Source organism: Phaseolus vulgaris, chromosome 9, assembly GCF_051622355.1.
Source record: "Phaseolus vulgaris cultivar YP4 chromosome 9, ASM5162235v1, whole genome shotgun sequence".
NCBI classification, from domain to species: domain Eukaryota; kingdom Viridiplantae; phylum Streptophyta; class Magnoliopsida; order Fabales; family Fabaceae; genus Phaseolus; species Phaseolus vulgaris.
In genome coordinates, this window is record NC_143506.1 from 31,507,943 (window position 1) to 31,527,645 (window position 19,703).

General features: G+C 29.4%; 1 protein-coding gene across 3 annotated transcripts; it reads right to left on the reverse strand.

Moving 5' to 3' along the window:
• Nucleotides 1-7,658: 7,658 nt before the first annotated feature.
• LOC137822812 (uncharacterized) lies at nt 7,659-18,760 on the reverse strand. 3 transcript variants are annotated; one of them, XM_068627814.2, is made up of 5 exons: nt 18,229-18,719; nt 9,993-10,029; nt 9,530-9,766; nt 9,382-9,429; nt 7,659-8,237 (listed from the first exon to the last, which is right to left on the reverse strand). In XM_068627814.2, the coding sequence occupies exons 1-5, from the start codon at nt 18,525-18,527 to the stop codon at nt 7,971-7,973; spliced, it is 888 nt and encodes a 295-aa protein (XP_068483915.1). In that variant the 5' UTR covers nt 18,528-18,719; the 3' UTR covers nt 7,659-7,970. The 3 variants fall into 3 exon arrangements, with proteins under 3 accessions (XP_068483915.1, XP_068483916.1, XP_090152021.1); XM_068627815.2 differs by lacking the exon at nt 9,382-9,429 and having other exon boundaries at nt 18,229-18,760; XM_090295895.1 differs by lacking the exons at nt 9,382-9,429; nt 9,530-9,766 and having other exon boundaries at nt 18,229-18,760.
• Between the last annotated feature and the right edge of the window lie 943 nt (nt 18,761-19,703).

Consider the following 19,703-nt stretch of genomic DNA (forward strand, 5'->3'; position numbering starts at 1 on the left):
ACAATTATTCTTTGTTTTGAAATTCAAGAGTCTAACACAGTTTCTATTTTGAAGGGAAATTACTCTTTCATTTTCTTTTTCTATATAGGAAACCGTGATTCATCTTTAATTTTTTACTTTATTTAATATTATGAATTTAAGTTTATTGAGATAACAGATGAATCATTATATTTGTAAAATTTTCTGTTCTTGAATTCAAAATTTCACCATAATTTTATCCTTAAAAAATACATTAAAAAAATGTGTATTTAAATTGTTATATGAAACTATTAAACAATAGTGGAATAAATGTTTTTTTTTTCCTTTTTTAATAAATTTAAATCCTAAAAACATTTTTTTTTCTTTTTAAAAAAATATTGTGATTCAGTAAATTACAGTGAAAGTATCTTAATTTTACTTTTGAGCTTGTCCATCACTAAAAAAAAATAAAAACCAATTTTAGATTTAGAGACTATTTTAGAAACTAAAAAAAAAATTTCTAAATTAATTTATTTTATTCTTAAATAGTTTTTAAATTGATATCTAATTATTTAATTTCTAAATTTGGTAGAAAAACATTGGTGACTAATTAAATATCAATTTAAAAACTATTTAACAATAATAGAAACTAATTTAGAAATAAAAAAATTTGTAATCTCTTAAATGATTTCTAATTTAGTCACTATAGCAACTAATTATTTTGGGTCACTAAAAATTAGTTTTTATTTCATGATTTTCTTGTTTTTCTTACTTTCATGAAAAACTTTTATAGAGACATATGTAATATTTTAAATATTTAAAAGACTGGTATAATTTAGAAGAGATAACAGTGTAATTTTGTTAATAAAGCAAGTAGATATTTTTTATGAATTTCTAGAAAAAAAGAAAACATGAATATAATTTATTCTTAATTTCAATTAGAAGAGTGAGTTTTTCTCCTGAAGTGCAACCAGGTGGAAAGTTCTCAGTGAGTCACAAATGTGTTCCTTTGGCATATGCTCTTACACAAATTATTAAACAAATGCAAATGATGATAATTAATGTGTAATTATGCCAATTTAATATTATTAATAATTCTGTTTTTTGAAATTACCTATTAAAGTAAAAGTTAAACTGGTACCTTTGTCGGTTGTTATGAAGTATTCCAAATTGAAAGTGGTGATTGCAGAGTTAACCACTCAGCAGCAGCAACTACCATTTTCCCTTTGCGCTGTTAAAGTCTATTTCCTCCATTTCCATTTATAACTTCCAACAACTAAATTCATATATCACATCACTTAACTATATTAAATATTACTAATATGCTAATATTTTTTACTTTTTTTTTCTCATTAATGTCTTCAAATAAAATATATAGATCATGATGATGCACTCCAATATCAAATTTTAATTCAAATTGGGATATTTTATATACCAAATATCATGAAATACACTAAAATAGATAAATATCAAGTATAGTTTGGTTTGGTCCCCATACCTTTGTACTTGGTTTTTTCTTTTTAGTGGATTGGTTCACAAGCATATGATAGTTGAACTTTAGTATCTCATCCTAATGTCAAAGTTTAAGGTGATACCTAATTTGAGTTTTTAAATATAAAAATTACAAATAGATAAATTTTTTTTAGATTTTAATTTTTTTTCTTCTTATAAATACAAATTTAACATGGAATGCCAATTTTCTTCTTTTTATTGTGTAAATGAGATGTTTAAAGGTTTGAAGGATTATAATGAAAAACATATTGAATGGGAAAATTCATACATATTTTTCTTTATAAAAATTAGATATTAATAATTGTACCATTCTCGTTTAACTAGCTTAGAAATATGATCATAACTCAATATAATTGATAATATTTTTTTTATATTTGAATAATTCAGAATAAGTAGTTAATAATCATATATAGTTAGTTAGTCATAGTTAATATTATGTAACTAGTACTACTTAAAATTATGAAATATTATTGGAGTTTTCGTGTGACTAAATATATCCTTTAATTATTAAACTTTTATTTAAGGACTCAAAAATATATAAATAGATGATAATTAAAATTCTTATTAATTTGAGCGATACATAATCTTTTGTAGGTGGATTTTTCCTTAGTCTCCTATGAACAACTCCGATCTTCAAAGAACAACTCGACTTCCATATCTTGAAGAGATAAACTCAATTCCATAGAGGCACCACTTTTTTCACCTGTAACGTGCAATATTCTTTTTTGTAAGAATACTTGGTGTCCATTGACCAACCGGCAACAACAAAAAGCAAAAGAGAATCAATAGATCTAGAATCAATTACAAGAGGGATTACATGAAAATTTGATAAAGACCTGGATTTCATGTGCAACCAACACCAGATCAATTTAGAATCTCACAAGACCAAGTTGCAAACTCTACATAATCATCGTGTTACACTTGTTTGGGATCAACACACATAGAGTTTCAAGGAGGACCAACAAAGAAGAGCTCAATGTATAGAATGGGTCATCAAATCTCAACCCTAGTAGGAGCCCCTAGTGACATAAAAATCTACTAAGAATGCTAGGAGAAAAACCATCGGGGCCTCAGTTTTAGAGGCAAGGTGTTGATGTGTGAATGCATAAACACGTTTTTGCGAATACATGCCAAGGATCAATTTTGAACCTTGAGCATTAAATCACATACATTCTTATGGAGGCCAATACTTTTAACAATGCCCTTATTAGATGGCAAACATTCAACCAACTTGGAGTGGTAGTATCTAGTCAACACATGGCGATGAAGTTCCCTAGCAAGGACAAAGTTATCATCAAAATCAAGGTCGATCTCAAGGAAGCATGTGAATGTTATGCTTAGATTTTAAAGGTCACTGTATATTATTTAAAGGTGCCATTGATTCATAGGTTGACTCAGACTGAAGTGTTGGAACTTCCAAATGGTACTAAAGATGAAGAAAACAACGTTAAACAACAATGTCATAACATTGAACTTGAACAACATTTGTTAGACTCAGTCAAAGAAAGGGTTAACCTCGACCCATGAGCTGAGTTTGAGGAGAGTCATCCCACATTTGATGAGCTAATTGTGAAAGTGTCTAAATTGAATTTACTTTAGTAAAGAATTTATTTAAAATCTAAACATAGAATGCAAGTTTTCATACTTCTTTGAACCTAATTAAATCATTTTTTTAAGTTTGAAAGTGAACTGTGTTACTAAAATTCGAATGTGAACATTGAACAAGTGAAAAAGGAAAATCAAAGTACAAGTCTAAGTAACTTTCTAAACTTAAATCTTAATTAGTTTGGTTCTTGAAGTGTGACAAATTGGGCTTATCCTTGAGGATTGTTTTTCTATCTTCTTTACTCTACTAAACTTCTATTTGAAATCTTCATGTCTAGTATGAGTAAGTTTTCTTTGAGTCTTTAAATGTGCTTTGTTTGATTGTCTTCATTCAAGTTTTGTCTTTACAATTCTTTTATATTTTTGGTTTAGCTTTTTCTTTAAATGTTTCTTCTTTGTCTTTAAATTTTTTAAGCTTTGGCTTTGGAGTGACCATTTGATAGTTGTCGTTTATCAGTCAAATTTAAATTATTCTAGTGTAGATTGTCTAACATAGTGATAGACCGTCTAATGTAAGATAGATGATAGTATAATTGTGGTCAGATGACCCTAAACCATCTTCCAACAAATCCAATAGTGAATCAAAGCAATCGGTATTCAAAACGTATCTACAAGCAATGAAAATTAGTAATAACAGTAAAGTAAAATGGGGGTTTGTGGTTGTTTAACAAGAAAATAGAGTAGATGTTGTAAGATGAATGAAAAATATGTGAGTCCCAAGTTTTTCCACCAATGAATTCTTTATAGGTTATCTAAAGTTTATCATCCTTCAATTCTCACACAGGGTTAAATTGAATCAAACATGTGTTAATCCAATTCAACCAAATCTTATCAACAAAGTATGTGTCTACTGATGTATTTAATACCTCACTTGTATCCATGTGTCTACTTATGGGATGCTTCTCTTTTATCTTAAATCATGTTTCTAAGAGATTAATTAAAACAATGCGACATAACCAAGAAATACAAATTAGAGAAAATAATTGAACATTCATCATGCATTCAAGAACAACCTTTTACAAAAACCAAATTTCAAAAAGATTATAAGTTTAAAACAAACTACTACACAGAATTGAAAACAAAACTTCTATTGATCATAACCTCATAACTCAATGGAAAATCACAAGGGAGTCAACCCAAAAGGTTTTGGCCTTCCATGCAAAAGCAAAAACAAGAAAATACAAAAAAAAAAAAAAATAGGTCTAAGAGTTTTATTCGACTATGAAAAATGTTGAAATGCAATGCCATGTTCTTCCTTAGAAGTCACTTTAATAATATTATTTTCTTTGCACAAATTAGAATCCACCTCAGGATATTGTTTTACAATTATCAAATGTTTATTTTCTCTCTTTCGAATTATCAAATAGTTATCTTCCTTTTCTATCTATTCTAGATCTCGTTCTCGCTTCTCTTCCAAATATTTTTTTTCCAAACTCGATTCAGATTTGCACATTCATTATAATTAAACTCAATGGTGCTGCCAGAGATATTTGCAGAAGATTTACTTGAACAATATCTTAGAAGGAGATTTGCTCTATTTTTGGTGCGTTTAAGAGGGGATTTTTAATTTCATAAATTTGATAGAATATCATTGTAGAATATTTGCTTCCAATTTTATTTATGAGATATTGCAGATTTAATTATCTAATTCTTTAACTTAGATTTCATTTTTTTGTTTTGATTCAAAGAAGCAACTGTGACTTTCATGTGACTTGGCCCACTCGCATAGACGCTTCATTTAGACCATCAATGCTACAATCAGACCTTCTAGTCAGGTTGTTTGCTTTGAGAAATATTAGACCGTCTACTACGACTAAAACAGAAGATTATAATAAATAACAATTAAGGTCAAAATAAATCTAATTATATGAATCTTAATTAAAATAGTGGATTTATTTTTTATTATAGTCCAAAAATCTATGATTAAAACTTTAAAGTGTGAATAAAATTATGTTCATCATCATTCCTCTTAAGTGATTAGAAGAGTTGCGTCTCTTTCATTTGAATTTATTTCTCAAGAAGAAATCTTTGAAAACATAAACAACTCCTCTCTTCTACATTTAAATGTTTAAGAGCCATCCAATCTTCACCAAATAAACCAAGAGATACACTTAGGGAGTGATTGTATTTTCTTGTATTAATTTAATTTTGTTTTATTTTTTATAACATGTCAAGGCACTTATCAAGGATTCCCTAAAGTCCCCCATCTTCCAATAAGGAAAATTTCATGTTGGAGCTTGAGGAAACAAAAAGAGACTTGGCAAAAAAAAGAAAATATGCAAAAAAAAATTATGGAGAGGTTGCAGAGATTGGAGGACTCCCAAGGAAGACATGAACATGGACGTAGATGGGAGGGCAAGGAGAGACCCAAGAAACACCATGTACTGTGGGAGTTAAGATGAAGATAAGAAATAGGGGAGAATGCAACACTATGAGGACTGACACAAATACCACCATTCAAACCCTATAATTTTGATTTAAAGTTAATTTCTTTTAATAGAGACTATGACCCTAATGTATACCTAAGATGAGAAGTTAAAGATCAAATTTTCAATGTGTATAATATGGATGATGACCAACATGTAAAATCACTTTTCCTAGATTGAGAATTATGTGTCATGGAATAGTGACATAGATTGAGGACTGTCATAAAATAATGCCATCTTGTAATGAATATTTGGCTAAACAAAAGGTTAAACATGGTCTCTTAAAGTGTATATATAAAAATCAATAATCAATATAAACTTCTTTGCAATTGTGCTATGTTATACACTAAATCATGTACTAGTTGTCTTTCAAAATTTCCAACCATAGTCTCCTTATAAAGTTCCTCACGAATCAAAACCAACATAATTATTTATATTCTCCTAAAATTCTAACACTTTTTTATATTGTGATGGAGACTTTTCACTTGGCAGAAGCATAACTTTATTTTTTAAGCCTTTTGCTATTCTTCTCATAAAACATGAACTCATACACAACCTAGTAAAATATTTTTGAAGGTATAAACATTACAAGAAAATCATGAAATAAAAACCAATTTTAGAGACTAAAAATAATTAGTTGCTATAGTGACTAAATTAGAAACCATTTTAAAAATTATAAAATTATTTGGTTTCTAAATTAGTTTCTATTATTGTTAAATGAATTCTAAATTGGTATCTAATTAGCTAGTTACCAAGATTTTTACTACCAAATTTAGAATTTAAATAATTGGTAGTTAAAATCTTAGTAGCTAATTAGATATCAATTTAGAAACTATTTAATAATAATAGAAACTAATTTAAATTTTTTTTTTAATTTTTAAAATAGTATTTAATTTAGTCAATATAACAATTGATTTTTTTTTTCTATTATTGATTTCTATTTCATTACTTTTTACTTTCTTGTACTAAACCTCATCAACACACAATTAATTTATATAATTATGAATTGAGCAATTCAATTTTACATGGTCGTTTTATATTATGTGACTGCAATTCGCTTGTGGTAATACTGATATTAAAGTTAAGTTATGCTTTAGATTTCATCATATCACATTATATTAATAGATGACTTTGACTTTTTGAATAAGTTCATCTAGAAAAGGTTGACTAGTCACAACTATATTGAACTTGTATAAATTATGTTTTTATGTTCTTTATTATATTACTTCTCTCTCATTGAGGTGCAACATCGGTAATTTTTTATGATTGTTATCCCTAATCAATTGGATATTAGGTCTAGAAAACTCTTTCATTTTGTTCTAGTGTTATAGTGCCAAGTGTTAACTTGCTTAAATAATCCATAATAAACATGTTTCCTTAAGGTAGAAAAACCACTATAATTGAGTTATTCGTTGAAATGATATTTGTATATGGTTGAATATATAGTAATCATCACCCTATTAACATATTACTTTCCCAAAAAGTTGTATTGTTTCTCTTTGGATAGTGCTACTATTTATTACTATTATTTTTATTGCTACTATTATATTACTATTAGAACTACTATTATATCAGTACTATATTACTACAATTATTACTATACTATTATTATTGTTATTATTATTATTCTCTAGTATTAATTTTTTTCTGTAAGTAAAAGCTAAAAATTAGAGTTACTAATTAGTTTTTTTTAATTTTTTGGCAAATTATTTTATTGATAACTTATTTATATATACCTTTATTCATATAAAAAGAGGTATATATAAATCATTCACCACTCATTCATCTATAATTTATCTAGAAAGAGGTATATATAAATTATGACCACTAGTATTACCACTTAAGATTTTTCAAAATAAATGTTACTTTTGGAAGTCAACATCGAATAATGTATAACTTTAAAAATTCAGTTGTATATTTTGAAATCATTAATGATTTCACATCAAAAGGGCTGTTCTGTTATCCCTTAAATTGTAGGCAACCCTTACTAGCTTGATTTGTACGGCATAAAAAATACGTAATTTTATACTGATTAAAATATAAATTATATATGTATATATATATTATTTTTAAAAAGAAAATTATTTTTTGTAAATAAACTTTAATCAGCACTAGTTAAAATTTATGAATCATTAAAATCTGATTACGAGAGAGATATTAGAGTGCAAAGAGTATCCTTATAATAATTGCATGCTGAGAATACATAGAACATGTTTATCCACTCTCAATGGTCCTAAGTGCCCTCGCTATAAAGAACTTTGCTAGATATTTACATTATAATTAACCCAGGCAAACACCACTTGTTACTTTCTCCATCAAAAAAAGGTCATTTCAACAGGATTTGGATCAAAGACATCCTTCAATTTTTAAGAAACATAATATCTTCCAAATCTTGGACCTGAGTGAAAGTAGTGTTGGTAAAAAACCATGGTTCTGATTTCCTATGTTTAAAACCTCAAACGGATCCAACTATCTTATTAGACCAAATCTTAAACATTTGTTTTGTTTAGATTCAGTATTACTAGGATTTTGGGTTGGTTGTTGTTTGTTTGTCTCTCCTGTGATTGAGATTTTCTCCATGGCATTTAGAAACTTGCGCAAGTGCTTGATGTACTCAGGGAAAGCCTCAAGGTTGCAATGACCCCCGCCCTTCACCCACAAAGGGTCATATTTTTCCTTGGAAAGTTCCCACAATCGTTTTCCATGGGACCAGTCAACGATTTCATCATTGGTTCCCTGCCAATAAAACACAACCAGACAAACAAAACTACTATTAGAAGGGAAAGTTTATTATTTGATAAAAGATAAGGTCTTTGTACAGCCTACTCAAATCATCAACAGTGACACATAATCCAGACCCTAACATCTAAGTTTTAAATTTTCTGACTCATGTTTTGTTACAATGATAGTGTGATGGCTACTGTGCCCTGTGGCCTTATCTGATAAGAACTTATGTACAGCAGGGTCTTATCTTGGGGCATTGTTTCACAACAACCTAAGAAAACAAAAATTGGTTGATATTCCAAAATATATGCATTGATTAAATTATGAATAGGCTTCAAGATGAAGAAACAAAAGCAAGAGCATAATAGAATACTATTGTAATTAAAATTCTGTTAATTGTTTTCCTTCTAATGTAAATTAGTATTGAAGACAGCCAAAAAAATAGCCTAACATAAGCAGAAAAAGATACATATACAAAAACTTGATGAACATGTTCTACCTATGTACATCTTATTCTTTGTTAACAACCATGGTAAAGTTCTTCAAAAAAATAATTAGGACAAACAGTCCTGTAAGGATCCATCCTCTTCCAATAGCAGCAGAACTCAAGTGACAAATAAAAGCATAATTAGACAAGTGTTTCAAATGTAACATTTCATATTCAACATTCAGCATATGTTTCAAATTTTATCTGAATCATAGACTGCTTTTTAAGTTCAGGTTAGAATGGAAAACTTGAGTGATACCCTGAAAACAGAACTTAAAATATGATACCAACTTGTGTCTCCATCGCTAGCCATTTTAGTTTCAATTCCAAAACTAAAATCTATTGTTTGTACTTTGTAGAGATATTCAGCTAAACAATTGTTGTTAACAATATGAACCGATTCACTAATTTTTTTGTAATAACATCTGAAGACTTTCTGCACACTGGTGAAATAACTCCTTATTAAGTTTCCACATGTACCTTGTCGATAAAGATAGCATGCAAATATGAAATTCTAAATAGAGCAATTTTATCATATACCCAAAAAGTAAAAGAAACAATCTCTTAAGAAGGGAAACCTGAAGAAAGAAACCAGTGAGCTGTTTTGAACATTGCAAGAACATAATGCAGAAACTATAATGAGAAAAATAGATAGAAAGATAACCGTACATGTATAACTAAGACTGGACAGTCAACATGCCTTATTTTGTCTATATTCTGAAATTAGTAAAGAGACGTATGTTATTACAAAACTTTGATAAATATTGCAAGTTAGGTAGTGATTGAGAATTACGAAGATCACTCGGACAAAACTTACTTTGAATATGTCAAACCAAAATGTGACCTTGACAGGGTACAAGACCCTTATCCCTGAAAGGATTCCACTGTGAATAACAACACCTCTCACATTCCGTAACTTAGTAGCCAAGTGTATTGTGGGCCCACTACCAACTGATTGGCCATACAAAATTAAATCTTCTTGCTCAATTCCATAATCTTTCTTCAAACAATCATACACAGCCTCTATGTCATAATATGTGTTGAACTCAGATGGCTATCAAGGTTTCAGAGATAATCACACATAACACATCCAGTTAGATTGGTGGATAGAATGGTTGGAGAAAATGTAGAGTTCAAATGGAATGGATTATCTAATCTAATAATCTTGCTTCTTTATTTCATGTTTCATGGTATATACACAATCCCAAACCTAAGGACAACCCAATAAAATAACAAAAAGAGAAGTGGAAGTTGGTGCAAGGGAATCAAGGGCTACTTACCTTACCTGTAGATGCTCCATATCCTGAATAATCATAGCTGCATAGTAGCATAAAGTTTCACAATTATAAGCCAAAAGGAATATTACTTATTTTACTTCAAAGTATGTACAATAACATTTATGAATGCATGAACAAATAAATAGATAATTCACCACACAAACAACTGGTTTGGAAATAAACACCACCTCTTAGGCAGGAGCAAGCACAACAATTTAATAATAAGGTAGGATAGCAGATTGGTCACAAGAGGAGTTCAAGATGAAAAATTAAAATTACAGTTCAATGGTAGTTACTATAGTTAAGAGGTATAAATAAGGCTATTAATAAGAAGCTTAAAGGAAAAAGGAAGAATATATATTTTAGATTAGAGAGAATAGTAAGTGAATAATCCAATGAAAAGGTGACTGCTCCTTGGTAATACTTTGTATACTTGGTGAAATAAAGAAGTTATAATTTTCTTTTCACTGTTCTTCATAGAAAAATAGTGGATTCCTAACAATTTTGGTCCAACCTGTGCGATCTACGAGTGTCATGATGGTGAGTGTCTCGGAGAAATGGGCCTACGAATAGAAGAAGGAGATTGCAAACTTGTGAGCAGACATGAATCTTGTGAAAGAAAGAATATCAGACATGAGAGAAATAAAGGAACTACTACTTCTAGAAATAAAAAAAGGTAGAAATTTGTCGGATAGAGGAGAAAATTTGGTCAATGGTGACGAGAAAAGGAAAGAGAAGGACAACACTAATAAGGAATCTAATAAGGAGGAGGTAGTACCACTTCACCTTTGAGTCAAAACTGTAGAGTTGCCCGTGTTTGAAGGGAGTGGTCCATAGGGCACAAAAATTCTTTGAAATACAGAACGCAAAAGGTTAAAAAAAACTACTAATTAAGCTTCATTAGCACGGAAGGAATTGTAGGTTATTATGATATTGTACTGACTAGAGCTAGGATTGGAGAGAAATAAAATGAAGATGGAGAAAAATAACTTCAAGAACAAATAAGAAGCATGACAAAAAATTAATAAAAAAGGATATTCTAAGAAATATTTTCAGGAAGTTTCACGAATGAAAGACTAAAAGAACTAGAAGAATAAATAAAGAAACTTTCAATTTTGTGAAATTTGTAGATGGTCCTTGACTCTTTTATAATATAATACAATCCAAATATACGCAAATATACCACTCTTTTATAATATAATACAATCCAAATATACGCAAATATACACGGACGCTGAAATTATAAGTTTATAAGTGACGAAAAGTTTTTAAGCTAACACATGTCACTTTTTATAAGTGTAATTATGATTGTAACTATTTCACATGACTTTTAGGTTTTTCATGTGTCACGTGTACTTTTTTGAAGTGTAGTTATGAGTTTTTTTAAATTTGAGGAACTACCATGTGTCGTTCCCTAATTTCAAGGAACCACCCATGTTAAAGGATTAACTAGAAGTTAATTAATTGTTAAACATTATGACTAGTTCAGTTAATTTTAGTTCAAGTATAGTCTTTTGTTTACATTTGGATTTTCTTATTTTTCTAAACACTTATTTGGTGTCTTTTCCTCTTCTAGACCATGACATTTTCTATCTAAAGAAGCCTATTATGCTCTTGTAAATCATTGTGAGTCTTGAGAAATTTTTTCTCTTGTTTTGGTTCTTGTCTTGAAAAGTTTTTTCAAGTGATGAATCTTCTTGCACTTACCCTTTGAGAATCATCTCGAAAGTGGTGTGTTCTTTTTCATTTCTTTTCGCAATCCTTATTCTATTTCCTTTTGCAACTTGTACTTGTTTTTATCTTTCTCTTCCATTGTTGCAAAAATGAATCACCATGGAATCCATGCTTCCGCAACCTTTCAATGTTCTTCCATGGAGTTTCTCTTCTCTAACACTTTTTGAGTTGATCAAGATCATCTCCACTCAAGGATTCCATCAAGTGGCCATTAGAACTAGAAGATCAACCAAAAACAAGAAGGTGTTCATCACATTAAAGTAAGTGTTCTTCAAAAAAATAGGCCCCAAAGCCTTTTTGATGTGGATATCATTCTTGATTTTTCCTTTCTTCTTTGTGTGGCCAAATCATTGTTAAGACGCAAGACGATCTAGTCACCTCTAGATGATCTAATACCTCATTATACACTCTCATGATAAGAGAGTCTATGATTTTCATGATAACAAATACTATAAAGTGTGTTAAGTTTATAACAAAGCTACTTCATATACAATTAAACCTATTAGACAATCCTGCAATGTTACAATGTTACACCTGTTAGAGGGTCTCTCAGAGTTAAACTTGTTAGATGTCCAATGTGTTCAAAGGAGTTAAGATAAAATCTACAGTTTTAACATGCTAAACGATCGCACATTGAGTAACCAATTAGACAGTCTCAATGCTAAACGTGCTAAATGGTCTCATTGTGTTAAACATCACTCAAGACGCACAAAAAATATTGTATATATAGTTTCCTTATAGAGTTTATAATTGAAAAATAAAGGTGCTATAGTGCGAGTTTTGTGAAAACTTCAAGTGTAGCAGATTCAAGCTTCAACATTCGAATTTATACAAGTACAAAATGTATACAAAGTCCAATGTTAACATACAAATGCTTAAGGTGAAGTACAAGTTACAAGCTTCAACGATCATCATTTCTAAATATATATAAAGGCTTACAAGTTGAAGAAGAAGACAAGAACCAATAAAGAATATTTCAAAAGAGTTTCAACAGTTCATATTTGTTGTAGATAGAGCAACTAGTCAATTGGGATGTGTGCTTAACCTTTGTAAATCCTTCACATTGTGAAGTATACCTTGTGAGCTTACATTATTCTTTCTTTGAGAGTGTTTATCTCATTTCTTTGAGATGTCTTATTTTCTGCGAGAGATTAAGATTGGTGTTCTTTGAAAGATGTTAAAAATTGTTCTTGGAGAGGTGCTAGAACTCGTTTATGGAAAGGTGTGAAAACTCGTTCCTAGATAAGTGTGAAAAATCGTTCCTGGAGAGGTGTTAAAACTCATTATAACCAAGTGTTTTGGTTAGTGAAAGCTCTTAAGTAGTTTGCTTAAGGGGACTGAACGTAGCACAAGTAGTAGGGTGAACCAATATAAGTCTATGTCTTTTCTCTCTTCTCATTGCCTGTTAGACGTTACTTTTATATTGTCTTTAAATTCATGATTTGAGTTCAAGCTCCATTCAACCCCTACCCCCTTTTGGAGCTAGTTGTTCCTACAATCATTGTAATGTGTTGGACTTGAAAAATAAAGTCAAGCCTCAAGAGAAGTTGTTTTGATGAAGATGTTGAAGATTTATTATGTGATATAGTTTTCATTGAATGTGAAGATTCCAATAAAATTTGTTGGATATCATCTCCAACATACAAGTCTGGACCATGCAGTGTGGATCATCATCAAAATGGGAGAGATTGTTGGACTTGAAAAGTGCCTCAAGCCTCATGTGAAGATGTTTTGATGATGAGGATTAAAGATGGAGATATTGAATATGTTATAGAGAGTTTAGATTTCATTGTATGTTGTTCAATCATTTATAATCAACACACAATCTTATTAAAATGAGTAAAAAACAAAATGAGTTTTAAAAAGTAAAAAAAAAAATCTTTTAAAAGGTTTTATGGCCTTCTTAATAAATTACACTTTTTAATAATAAGTTAAATTGATTTTGATGAGGTTCACAACAGAATAATCGATTATCTCCTTTTTACTCGATTAAACCATGAGTTTTTACTCGATTAAACCATGAGTTGGGAAGCAAGTCACTGTCTCAAGATTTTAATGGTTTAACATCTTTTGTAATCAATGGAGTATGTTTTAAGTATTTAGTACAAAGCGGAAACAGTCGATTAACACGTGCCAAATGGATTAAAATAGAAAGTGTTGTAAATATTTTTCAAAATTTAACTAAAAATAATTTATTAACACCTTAGATAATCGATTAAACATGTCTTATCAATTTTTAATCTTATGAACTCTATAAATAAAGTATTTCACTTAGTGATTTTAAGAATTACATACACAATCAAAAGAAAATTGAATTGAGTTTTTCTAAGTAATTTTCATATTCCCAGTTATGGTAACAAGATTTGAAAGATAAGGCTATATTGTGAATAAGATTTGATAGAGTTGATAATTAAAGTAATAAAATTTAATAAGTAATTTTAGGATTTATAATTAATATTATTTTAGTTAATATTATTTTAATTAATATTATTTTAGTTATATAATTAAGACTATTAAAATTTAATAATTAATATTAGGGTTTATAATTACAGTAATAAAATTTTATAAATAATTTTAGGATGAATAACTAAAATTGTTTATTTATTGAATTGCATGTATATTTATAATTCTTTAATACGTGTTGGTATTGAGTCTGTGGGTGTTCAACCCTCAGAAAATTGTTACATTTTGGGTTGAGAGATCCAAAATCAATAAACTTTCATTGAGAGACCATTACAGAACATACACATGGATCGAAATTGGATTAATTTATCCCACATAAGTGATGAGTACGAAAGAGAAGTAGAAGAATTTATACAATTTGCGCAACATAATGCCAACAATAGTGGTGATGGAGTAAAGTTTTGGTATGTTCTGTGTTAATTGTTTGAACAGGAGGAGATTGAATGTTAACAAAATCAGGGAGCACCTTCTATGTGATGAGTTTCTACGATCTTAAACCACTTGGACATAACATTGTGAATTATTACATTTACCAAGTGTTTGTATCCCAAGAATATGTTTAATTCACCATGGATGATGCATTATATGATGATTGATTGGATGACATGATTTGTGATGTTGTAGTTGAGTCTTTTACAAAAGCACATGGATACAAAAGTATGTCAAGTGATGCGAAAACTCCATTGTATCCTAGATCAACTAACTTCATACGGTTGTTGGTGATGTTAAGATTGATGAATTTGAATGTAATAAATGGATGGATCGATAAAAGCTTCACAAAATTGCTTCAGTTGTTGAAGGAAAGACTTCCCAAGGGAAATATTCAATCTAATTGTAATTATGACGCCAAAAAAATTCTTTGTCTGATGGGTATGGAGTATAAAAATATACATGCATGTCCTAATGATTGTATATTATTAAGAAAGAATTTGAATTCTTGAAAAACTGTCTGAGGTGTGGGTTATCACGTTACAAGTTGAAACAAAAAAACAATGATAATATTGAAGATATGGAAAAGCATGGACCCCCATTAAATGTTGTGTGGTATCTTCCAATCATTCCAAAGACGAAATATTTGTTTGCAAACCCAAATGATGCTAAAAATCTCATATGACAAGCAGATGAGAGGAAATGTGATGGCATGCACTGTCATCCAGCTGATTTTATTCAATCAAAGAAATTTGATAATGAGTTTCCCGAGTTTTGTAAATAGTCAAGAAATATCTGACTTGGTTTAGCTACAAATGGAATGAATCCACTTGGTAATTTAAGTACGAATCACAGTTCATGGCTTGTTTTACTAGTTATTTACAACTTTCCTCCTGGATAATGCATGGAGCAAAAATACATGATGTTGTCTATGATTATATCCGGTCCAAGATAGTCAAGAAATGACATAGAAGTTTATTTAAGTCCCCTAATTGAAGATTTAAAGTTGTTGTGGGATTAAGGTGTTGAAGCCTTTGATGGGTTTGCTGATGAAAATTTCAAGATGCATGTCATGTTATTTTGCACCATCAAGGATTTTCCGTTATATAGGAACTTATCAGGGCATAATGTCAAGAGTCATAAAGCATGTCTAATATGTCAAGAAGACACTACTTCTCAACAATTGAAACATGGAATAAAGATAATATATCTTCCGCATAAGAGATTTCTTAGAAGTCATCATCCTTACCGGAAATTGAAAAAAGCCTTTAATGGACATCAAGAGACTGACATTGCACCAACTCCATTGACTGGTGTTGAGATTTATGAAAAGATAAATAACATAGACCACACCTTTGAAAAGTCGAAAAAGAAGTCATTTGCGACAAACATGTGGAAGATGCACAACTAAATGAATCATGAAGTCTTTGATCTTCTGTATTGGTCGAAGTTAGAAGTCAGACATTGTATTGACGTAATGTATGTGGAGAAGAATGTGTGATAGTTTAATTGGTATACTTCTTAACATTAACGGAAAGACGAATGATGGTGTAAATGCTCATTTGGATTTGATTGAGATGAATATACGAGGTGAGTTGACACCAATACAGGTGGGTAAACATATATATTTGCCCCTAGCCTGTTACACTATGTCGAAAGAAAAAATAAGTTGTTGCGAATGTCTAAAGGGTGTGAAAGTGCCTCAAGGACATTCATCAAATGTGAAAAGACTATTATTTATGCAAGATTTGAAGCTAATTGGATTGAATTCTCATGATTGTCACATCTTAATGCAATAGTTGTTGTTGGTAGCTATTAGTGGGATCTTACCAAAAAAATGTTAAACATACCATAATCCGTTTGTGTTCATTCCTCTCTTCCATTTATTATAAAGTCATTGATTCGGTAAAGTTAGATAAACTTGAAGATGAAATTTTTGTTATCTTGTGTGAATTGGAGATGTATTTTCCTCCGTCTTTTTTGACATCATGATTCATCTAGTTGTGGATCTGGTACATCATGATTCATCTAGTTTTGCATCTGGTAAGAGATGCTAGATTGTGCAGACCAATGTACTTATGATGGATGTATCCTGTTGAACAATATATGAAAATTTTGAAAGGGTATGGTAAAAATCATTATCGTCCACAAGCTTCAATGATTGAAAGGTACATAGCAAAAGAAAGTATAGAGTTTTGTTCAGAGTACATGTGAAAAGACAATTCAATAGGTCTTTCAGCCAACTCATGGCACAACAGACGTTTTATAAGTGTTTAGGTGGTGTACATACGTTAAGAAAATCTCAATTGGAAGTCTTCCATGCACATTTGTATATACTGAATGACACTGATGAGGTTATACCTTACTTATTTGCTCATAAAGTCATTGTGAAGGAAAATAACCAAAGACAACCAGAGAAATGGGTCTTGATGGAATATAATAGCACTTTCATGGCTTGGTTTAAAGATGAGGTGTTATAGGATTCAACGACATCGAAAATCTTGATTGAAGTTTAATGTCATTTCTTGTACAGGTTACGAAATCAACAATTGTACATTTTACATCTTTGGATGAAAAAAATACAATTCAAAATTGTGGTGTCACTCTTGAGGCCAAGGCGATGCAATTTTCCACTTGGATCAATGTTGTACTATGGTGTCATAGAATAGATATGAGAGGTTGATTATACTAAGTTTTTTGTTTTAATTTCAAGTATAAGTGGATTGACAATAAAAGTAGGATAAAAATTGATAAATCAAGAATCACATTAGTTGAGTTCCAAAATATAAGTTATCGGAATGAATAAATTATTATGACTCAACAATCTCAGGTTTTCTCGTTAAAAATCTCACCTTAAATAACATTCTTCTTACATTAAAGACTAATCTTTTATCAATAATGTGATTGAATAAATGTTAATCATATAATAAGACTTGAATAATTTGTTATATTATAATTTCACAACATGTCTAGTACAACATTTAAAATAAACTGATAAATTATATTCAAAATCCAACCAATGTAAAATAATAACTGTAGAAAAATTTATCAAAATAAACTTTTTAAAATTAATTTAGATTTTTTTCTTCCTAAACCGAATAGTTTAACTTTTGTTTTATCAATTTTTTCTTACTCAACATATCTTATTTTATTTTTATAACTATTTATTTAAACTCAACTAACTACTTGTAATAAAAAAAAACTATCTGTTTATGATAAAATTATAAAAATAATTTATTTTATAACTAATTTTTATGAACATATTTCTCAAATCTAATTATATTTTCTTACTTTAATAATTATTATAAGAATGAATTTTTATAATAATAAAAAAGTAGAATTAAATATTAGTCAACATATTAAAGGACGAATTTTCTAACTTCCAAGTAGTAAATTCCTTTTATTATAAAATACTTTAAAAATATAGAAAAGAAGTAGAATTTGAGTAAAGTTTAAAAATCTCCAAAATTAATCCAAACAAAGCACTAAACATTGATTTTGATTTAACTCCAATTGAACTGATTCCATTATAAAGTTTAGAGTGAAAAAAAAAAAGAGAGGGTAAAGTAGAAGCAGTTATGGTTTGAGAGAGAAAGTTAGGTAGAAAAGAAACCTCATGATATTGACGCGGAGGTGTGCCCTGAGTTCGAGGAAGAGATCATGCATCTGACCTAAGTCAGCGGCATTGCCATGGGAATAGAGCAAGGTGAACCTCGCGAAAGGATGCTTCCAGAACGTCGCAACGATCTTGTTCCCACCCTTCGTCTCCAGCACGTGCGCCTCCAAGTTCTTGTCCCCGCTCACGCCGGAAACCACCACCTTCCCGCCCGGCTCCCGCGAAATCTCATAGGTCGCTGGCTCCGGCGGGAAAAACGCCAATCTCGCCGCCACCGGTGCCGTAACATTGCCCATTCAAGAACGCAGCATTTCCAAGGATCTTGCGCTCCTGGATCTTCTTCGTTTTTGTTAGATTTGCGTGTGGAAAAGAATTTGAACGGAAAAGATGTTTGCGTCTGTTTTTAGTTGGTGTATTTTGGGGAAGAGGAGAATGGTGGAAATGAGAGGAATGAAGGAAATAAGCTAAGAGTTATGGGAAATTCATCCGAACTAACCGCTTCTCTTTCCTCCTAAATCTAACGAACTTCATTCTCATCTTCATGGATTATCATAAATTTATACCATTGTATGTTAATTTCTTTTTATGTGATCTTTTAGTTGGATAATTTTCTTTTTTAATAAATAATAACTAATTTATTATTTATTTAATAAAATAATTTTATTTTATTTTAAAATAATAAACTAATTTGTCTTTTAAAAATAATGGTTATATAATTTTTTAATATTATTTTACAAAATTGTATATATATATATATATATTAAATTATATTATTTTTAATAAATTATTCATTAAAATAATAAAACTATAAAAATATAAAATAATAAGATTATATATATTTTAATCTAGTAAAAATGTAAATACACATGCAGCGTTGTGCTAGTTTTAAAAGAATAAGAGTTAAAAATAATATATACAATAAATTAGAATTAAAATTAATCGTTTTTAATTTATTATATAATTAACTATTGAAAATGATTTAATGTAAAATTTCAGTATAATATATCTTATATATCTAGTTATCTTTTTTAATTACAAAAATCTCTAATGACAATAACAAATAATTAAATTCGTTATGACTAGTAAATAAAAGTTATTTATCTTCTAATTCCATAGACTAGTCATTGTCATGAGAGGTATAGGAATATATTTTTTTGAAAAAAAAGGATTAAATATTTATTGATAACATTTTGGCTTAAATGTTTTTATAAGTATAAATAAGTGATAGTACTTTGAAAAGAATTTAAAAAAATTTACGGGTGAGTATGTTATTGGTACCAATAACTCATCTTAACAACAATTATTAATTTAATTCTTAAACTTATAATAAGATATTTACATGTGTTTTTACAAATTAAATTTTATTGGATTATTTTCATCATCTGGAGTTTGATACCACTTTTGCATTCTATATGAAACTATATATGTATTTTCTTTTAACACAAAATATTATCATATATATATATATATAA